This window comes from Nicotiana tabacum, chromosome 8 (assembly GCF_000715075.1).
Source record: "Nicotiana tabacum cultivar K326 chromosome 8, ASM71507v2, whole genome shotgun sequence".
Taxonomy (NCBI): Eukaryota; Viridiplantae; Streptophyta; class Magnoliopsida; order Solanales; family Solanaceae; genus Nicotiana; species Nicotiana tabacum.
The window spans coordinates 64588478-64597228 of NC_134087.1; the positions used below are offsets into that span (position 1 = coordinate 64588478).

At 36.7% G+C, this 8751-nt stretch overlaps 2 protein-coding genes across 2 annotated transcripts; one reads left to right on the forward strand and one right to left on the reverse strand.

The window, feature by feature from the left end:
• Nucleotides 1-6482: 6482 nt before the first annotated feature.
• LOC142163131 (putative mitochondrial protein AtMg00820) lies at nt 6483-6857 on the forward strand. The gene has a single exon (XM_075220385.1). The coding sequence runs from the start codon at nt 6483-6485 to the stop codon at nt 6855-6857; it is 375 nt and encodes a 124-aa protein (XP_075076486.1).
• Nucleotides 6858-6863: 6 nt separating this feature from the next.
• LOC107824962 (secreted RxLR effector protein 161-like) lies at nt 6864-7511 on the reverse strand. Its single transcript, XM_016651782.2, has one exon. The coding sequence runs from the start codon at nt 7509-7511 to the stop codon at nt 6864-6866; it is 648 nt and encodes a 215-aa protein (XP_016507268.2).
• Nucleotides 7512-8751: the final 1240 nt, after the last annotated feature.

An 8751-nucleotide genomic window follows, 5' to 3' on the forward strand; every position in this document is an offset into this window, starting at 1 on the left:
AATTCATCTACGCTCGAATTCTGAACCCTGAATCAGAGATTCTGGGTTCGTTCCCCAGCAGAGTCGCCAGAGCTGTCACAACTCCTTTTTGCGCGCCTACCCCGAAGGATAAATGAGTGAGAGAGTTTTTCCAATTTAAGTGACAATATTCGAAATGGGATTATTTATTTAATTCAGAGTCGCCACTTGGGAAAGGTTTGGCTTTTGGTGTCCCAAGTCACCGGTTTATCTTGAATCCCAATTCGAGGAAAATATTCGACTTTTCAAATGAAGTCTGCGAACAAGAAATTCTAAGTAAGGAATTCTGTTGACCCGAGGGAAGGTGTTAGGCACCCCCGAATCCCGTGGTTCTAGCATGGTCGCTTAAATTGTTGTAATGGCTAAATATCTGATTTTTATACATATTATGACTTGTGTGCTTTTATTAAGTTTAAACTGCTTTTTTTTTATAGAATTGCAACATCGTGAAAATGCATCTCGAACCACGTCACAATCAATGCACCCATGGTTGTTAATACATTCCGATTTCGTTGAGATTTGTATTTGGGTCACATAAATGTGCACCCAAATTTAAGAATGTAATTTAATTAAAATCGCGCCTAAAGAGTCTAGCGCATTATTATCTTTGAGGAAAGCCGTGAAATTCGCTAAACGACCCATCCCAAATTCTAAGTATTTTATTATGACCAATTATTAAGGGCCCCGCAATTTGTATTTTTTATTTGGCGAGGCTCGTCTCATTATCATTTTTTTGAAAAGCCAAACTAAAAGCAAACTACAATTTTTATATTTTTTATTTGTCTCTAACAATAAAAGAAGAAACCCTAATTATTTAGCCTACTTGAAAGAACCAAAACCTTATAAGTCCATTTCAGATCAACCAGGCCCAATAACTAAATAAATAAAAATATATCCTTTAGCAACTCGTTCAAGACAGCTCATATTGTGTTCATAAGGGGGCTGGACGGTTTGAGCCCATAGTGAACCCAGAAACATGACCATGGTTTAAATTTCGAAACCTGCCAGGGTTTTATGCCCAAATATGCCTTTTTGATTCAAATTGCACGCTAGTCCTCAATCACTGGACACTCAGGCCATTCAATTCATTTAACAGTGCACATATATGGTGAATGCGAACATTAATTTTATTTATAAAAGGGTGGGGACGGGATGGCCTTTCAACATGCACATGCGGCGTGTATTATTTTAGATAGGAGATGTATCTCGTGCTTTTGAATCCAAAACGTATATAGTCGTATAAACCCGGCAATCCAAATTAAAACTCAATTTCATGCTATTAAAACTAAACTATGTGAGTCATTGATGGATTCCCTTAAGCACGGATTAAATTATGACTCACTGTCTATGAATAAAGTATCTAATGCTGAATGAACTTGAATCATACTAAACTCTGCTAAAGAAACTGGATTAACACAAACTTCCAATTACGCCAGCCCAAGACAATCCAAAACTAAATACAAATGAATTGAAATTAGTCCACTACTCGACTGTTTAACGATTAATTGTAAAATACGGATCTAGAACCAGTTAATTCTGTTGTTAAAGCTTTCAGTTAAATTAATGACGTTATTAAAGTTATTGACTAAACAAAATTTTAGCAAACTAGATAGTTCATTAACAAACCAAAACCAAATCAAATTATACAGTTTACCTTCCCAAACGATATCAAACAAAAATAAACTTATATTAAGTAATTACACATCAACTAATATCTATTTTTTGAAGCACAGATGCGGGGTAAACTACATGAGCACAGATGTGGAGGCCAAAGAATGGATATTTCCATTTTTTCAATCTTTCAACTCAAAGCTACATCAAAGCTTAATTTGAATGTGTACCTGAATTGGAAAGTGAGAAGAAGGAGAGGTAAATCAGCAACAGCAGATAACAAATAACAGTAGTGGCACCACAATCAGCAATATGGGACAAATAAGAAACAGCCCAGTGAAACTCAGAAATCCAGAAATGTTTTAGAAAATAAAACCCAAAAGAGCTAAACAGATCGACTCAAAATCAATTGGAAATAGACCAAACACCAACTTGAAATCAACTAGGACAAATCTGACAACAAACAGCTCAAACAAACAAGCCTAGAGTAGCTTTGGTTGGGCCTAAATCTCAAACTAAATGTGAATTTAAACAATGAAACAGTGTCTTTTCTGGAATTTTAGAGTTTTTCCCAGGGGGTTTTCTTTGCTTTTCCTTTTGTTCTCTATCTAGAACCCTCCTCCTCCCCAGAATCAACTCTTCTCTTTTTATATATCACACACAGACCTCCCTTTCCAGCTCTTAGAGCACTTAGTCAAATAAAATACTGATTCTCTCCCATGTTATTCCTTCTATTTTTCCACTCAAAGCTCAAAAGAAAAGTATTCCCCATCAGATTCCCCTGACAGCCCTCTTTTTCATTATTAAAATGGTTTTCCTTTATTAAAATTAAATAAGTATGGGCAGCATGAATATGTCCTGACAGCACATGCTGTCAAGTTAACTTTAATTCATTAAAGAAATACAATTCACATGCTTTCTGATGTCCAAAATCTAAAATGAATAAACAGGGACAGTAATTCTATATCAATCCAAACTAAACTCTGAACAGCTATAACCAATTCAAACTCCTAAATTCCGGATTTAAACTTCAAAACAAAATCAACATCAACAAACAAAAGAGCTTAGCAGAAACATTGAAGCTGAAGCTAAAAACTGAAACCAAAATTCATCAATGCTTAACAGAAAACCCAATAACAGCATTACCACGAATCAGAACACAAACCTATTGAACTATCGAGGTCAAACTTCCAGTCAATAGTGGCACATTATGGGAATGATTAATTCACAATTCCAAATTAAGCTAAATAGAGTGAAGGAAATCCTGCGATATATTGAACTTAAAGAAGATTGATGAATATCAAAAAACAAAGAAGCCACACATCACATATAGGGGACAATCTGAACCAAAGTCATATATTACTTAAACAACAAAAGAAAACTACTGCAATGGACTATGAAATCAAAACCAGGATTAAAACTAACTATCATGTTAAACTGACTCACACATAACGAACTAATAAACTGACCAACAGTTTATAGCATATAAACAAACAATTAGAGAAACTGGACCCAATAAACGGTCTGATGAGAAGGAAAGAAGTACTGAACAAATGCCCAGAAACAAATCAAGACAAAGATACAATTTAAAACAGACAAACAAACTATAGAAGTAAGCAAAAGAAATTAAAGAGAACTTTATTGTTCTTTCCTCGGATTTCAACAGTATGCCCTTTCGAACTTGAGTCCTAGTCAGTATCATACGTCTATTTCGTGAGAAATAGACCTACAATACTGAATAGAAACCAGTCGACCTTGAGGCTTTGACACGTCTTGAAACGTTGAAACCCTAGATCCCTCATTCGAAGGTTTTTACTCATGTTCGAGCCAATTTGGTTAAGGATTAAGGACGAGGAGGTAAAGGGGATTATTGGGTGTTAGTCTGGGGTTAAGGGGACAGCTAGGGCTTGGAAGGGAGATTTTGATCGAAGATTCGAGGAGATCCAACGGTATCCGAGGGAATCTATTGATGGTTTAGGTATGAGGGAAACCTAGTGGTGGTGTGGTGTTAATTAGGGGTGGATTGGGGTGGTTTCAGGGTTCCGATCGAATCTTCAAACGAAGATTCGAGACGGTGGGGGATGATTCGAGGTACAAGGGTCATGGATTCGTGTTGTGGATGGGGAGATGGCTCAGGGGTGTTATTTTGGTGGTCACCGGCGTTGTTGCCGACGGGTTTATGGTGAGGGGGTGGAAAGGCGGCGCTAGGGTTCCGAGGTCGTTTGGTTCGTCTCTTTGAAGAGACGAAGGGGGGGTGTTTGGGAATGAAACGGGTAAAAAGGGTTTGGGGGTCTTTGACACATTAAGAATTGACTTCTTAATCTGGGCCGTTGGATGAGGGGATCCAACGGCTCTGACTAAAAACCAATGGTGGGGCAGTACGGTTTAGTAACGGGTCAGGGTCGGGTAAATGGATGTGGGTGAGGGTTGGATGATCTGGACCGTTGGATGAGGATGGATGAACGGTCGAGATTCGCTGGTCTCGAAACGACGTCGTCTGATGCGTTTTTGAGAGCTGAAGGTTTGGACCGAGTATAGGTCTCGTTTGGGCCTGATTTTGGCCCCAAAAATGAAATGGCCCAGTCCAATTTTCTTTTCTATTTTTGTTCTTTTCCTTTTTAATTCCTAGTTTAATTCCGAATTTACAAAAATCCTAAAAATATATTATAAAACAACAATTATATTACACAGACATTAATTGATTCTTAGCAATAATTAACACAAAATATCAAATATTAATTAAACAAAATCACACCATTAAACAATAGAAATGACAAAATTACCAAAAATGACATTTTTGTGCTTTTCATTCCAAATATGATTTAATTAATTCCTAATAGCAGAATAAAATCCTAAATTCATGCAACATATTTTTGTATTTTTAATTAAAAAATAAACAATCACAGACAAAACTACAAATAACTATCCGAAATGCCACGCAGATTCTAAAGATTATACACAAAGACAATTTGTTTTTATTTTTGATTTTTTTTTGGAGTATTTGCCGTGAGAGCAAAAATCATGTGCTCACACCTATAAGCATGTCTGAAGCTACATGTCATTACTGTAATAAAAGTGGGCATAAATATTCCTTTTGTTATTTTCGTAATCAAATGTGTCAGGATGGGTTTGGAAACCAAAAAATTCTGAACCTAGTACTACTAACCCTCCAGGACCCAGACAAGCTTGGGTACCTAAAATAAAGTAATCATCTTGTCTTGCAGGAACACCACAGAGTAAGCCGCAAAGGAAAATAGTATCTAGATAGTGCGTGTTCCAGTCATATGACAGGAGACAAAAACCTGTTCAAAGAAGTTACAAAAATCGATGGAGGAAGTGTTAAATTTGGAGACAATTCAAGGGGCAAAATAGTTGGTACTGGAACAATTCCCTTCAATAATAATTGTGATATTACTGAAGTTTATCTCGTCGATGGACTAAACTACAATCTCTTGAGCATAGGTCAACTCTACGACTTTGGATATGAGGTAAAGTTTAAGAAAACAGGTTGTGCTATTGAAGACGAATCAGGTAAGATAATTCTTCCTAGAAAAAGGTATGGAAATGTTTATATACTTGATGGTTTTGAAAAGATAGATAGCCATATTTGCTTATCTTCTATGTCTGATGATCCATGGTTATGGCATAGGAGACTAGGTCATGCTAGCATGCATTTGATTGAAAAAATGTCCAAACATGATTTAGTTGTTGGTTTGCCTAAATTGAATTTTTCTAAAACTCATATTTGTGATGCATGTCAAATGGGTAAACAGACCAGAAATTCTTTCAAAAATAAAGATATAGTATCTACTTCAAAACCTTTGCAATTACTTCATATGGACTTATTTGGGCCTACTAGAACTGCTAGCATAGGAGGAAAGAGGTATTCATTTGTTATTGTTGATGATTTTTCACGTTTCATTTGGGTAATTTTCTTGTCTCATAAGGATGAACCTTTAAGAAATTTTGAAGTTTTCTGCAAAAGGGTTGAAAGAGAAAGGGGACATCTAATCTCAAAAATTCAGAGTGACCGTGGAGGAGAATTTGAAAGCAAAGCTTTTGAAGACTTCTGTAACGATCAAGGATACACTCATAATTTCTCTGCACCATGCTCACCACAACAAAATGGGGTTGTGGAAAGAAAGAACAGAACTCTCCAAGATATGGCAAGAACCATGCTACTAGAACATTCATTTCCAAACCACTTTTGGGCAGAAGGTGTAAGTACTGCTTGTTACATCCTCAACCATTGCCTCATAAGGCCAATTCTGAAGAAGACCCCATATGAACTCTGGAAAGGTAAATGTCCGAATATCAGTTACTTCCATCCCTTTGGAAGCAAATGTTTCATTCACAATAACGGTAAGGATAATCTTGGAAAGTTTGATCCAAGAAGTGACAAAGGTATTTTTCTTGGTTATTTATTAAATAGCAGATCTTTTAGTGTCTATAATAAACGTACTTTATGTGTAGAAGAATTTGTACATGTTATATTCGATGAAAATAATCCCTTGGTCGAGAAAGGAACTACTGCAGGTGACGAAGATCAAACTCAAGAAGCTCAGGATAAAGGAAAATCACAAGAGTCGACTAATACATCTGGGGTGATCGAGTCAACTAGTGAAAATAGCAGCAATATTCTAGATCCACAAATAGAGTCGACTACAAATGTATTAGACCAAATGAATGGAGAAGCGAACCCGAATATCCTCAGAAATTTATTATAGGGGATCTAAACGAAGGAATGAAAATCAGGGTTGCTCTCAAGAAGAAAACAAACATTGCATTGATTTCTCAAATTGAGCCAAAAAAAAATAGAGGAAGCATTGAAAGATTCAAGCTGGTTGCAAGCCATGCAAGAGGAATTAAATCAGTTTAGCAAGAATCAAGTGTGGAAACTAATACCCAAACCTGATAATGTGTCTGTAATCGGAACAAAGTGGGTATTTAGAAACAAATTGAACGAGGATGGAAAGGTCATAAGAAATAAAGCTAGACTAGTTGCTCAGGGCTATTCACAGCAAGAAGGAGTCAACTATGATGAGACTTTCGCCCCAATAGCTCGTTTGGAGTCCATACGAATTCTTCTGGCATATGCATCTTTTAAAGGATTCATGTTGTTTCAAATAGATGTTAAAAGTGCCTTTTTAAATGGATTTATCGAGGAAGAAGTTTTTGTGAAACAACCTCCAAGCTTTGAGGACTCAAAAGTTTCATACCATGTATAATTCTATTCATATAATAGAATTATCACAAAAGATTTGTATAGGTTTAAACGAAAGATCATAGTCACTCAATTGATGAGACATCCACAGTAGTTGTGCACAACATTGTCCAATAGCAATGTATTCAGCTTCAGTAGTGGACAAAGCGACTGATGCTTGCTTTTTACTGTTCCAGGATATTAAAGCCTTTCCTAGTAATTGACATGTGCCGCTTGTGCTTTTTCTATCTTCTTTATCACCTACAAGATCAGCATCTGAAAAACCTTCTAGTTGAAAAGAGTTAGAGTGAGGATACCACAATCCATAAGATACAATTCCAATGAGATATCGAATGATTCTCTTTACAGCAGTCAAATGTGACTTTTTGGGAGGTGACTGAAACCTGGCACATTTACATACGCTGAACATAATATCTTGTCGACTTGTTGTCAGGTATAGCAGTGATCCAATCATTCCCCTATAATTGGTTTCATTAACAGGGGTGCCCTGTTCATCTTTATCTAGATTTGTAGCGGGGCTCATTGGAGTGCCAATTGATTTTGCATTGTTCATACCAAATTTTTGAATCAGCTCTTTTGTATATTTGGTCTGACATATAAAAGTTCCTTCTTCGGATTGTTGAATTTGTAGCCCAAGGAAGAACGTGAGCTCACCCATCATGCTCATTTCAAATTCGTTTTGCATAAGATTTGAAAATTCCTTGCACATGAGAGGGTTAACACTACCAAAATATAATATCATCAACATAAATTTGAATAATGAGGTTACCTTCAGATGATCATTTAATTAATAAAGTAGTGTCTATTTTACCTCTTGTAAAGCCATGGTCAATAAGAAAGGTACTCATCCTATCATACCACGCACGTGGAGCTTGTTTCAAAAATCTTGTATAGAATTATCAAAAAATAATTCCAAATAGAAGGAAGTTTCTAAGCGCTAGCTGCTTTAGGCGCGATAAATAATAAAATTATCATAACTACGGGTACGGTTTCCGTGATGTACTTGTGATACTTAATCCTTAATTAGTTTTAAATATGAATATCCGTAGTTCTTTTAATTGAATGCAACTCCTTTGAAAGAAATTGAGGTGTGCCATTCATACATTTGAATCATATAATCTATGGTCCTCATATTGATAACCTTAACTAATGTAGAAAAATGTCCTGAACTCTCGTAGTTTGCTTTAGGGGCGTTAATTAAATAAACTGTCATAGTTGCGGGTACGGTTCCTGTGACGCAGTTGTGATGCTTAATTTCTAAAATCCGGGGGAACATTTATGTGACCCGAGTTTCAAAACTGACATAACTGGGGCCCAATTGGTTTGAAAGGATTTCAGAGGGACACTCAACAATGCATTGTTTGGCTTGGCCACACGTTTTTAAATAGAGTAGGGAAACCAGAGCAACGACATTGAAAAAGTGAGTCAAACAAGGCACAATCAAGAACAATGCGCTTACCTAGAACTAGAGATTCCAACCTATCCGGTTTACTAGAGCGAAGATTTGCATAAAACATTTTGACTAGGGGTTCATATACCTTAGGCGGAGGAATAGAGAGGAATTTTTTCCACCCTTGATAAACAAAAAGTTCATTAACCTTACAGTTAAGGGCTTCCATATCATCAAGATCCACGACCCTTCCATGGGTGATGGGCTTGTCTTTAAGAGTAATGAAAAGATCCCTATTTGGGGTATCCCACAAATTTAGGTCAGACTCGAGTGAGGTAGAGAAATCAACCTTTGATTTCTTTGGGGTGGATGAAATAAGGGGATCTTCCATGGACGCTTGCCTAAAGCTTTTTCTTCTAGAAGTTGGGAGTGTTCAGAGAATTCTCCCTGAGATGAGGCGAAGCCTTCAGAGTGATCAAACCCTAGGTCTACTTGCTCAGGAGGCGCA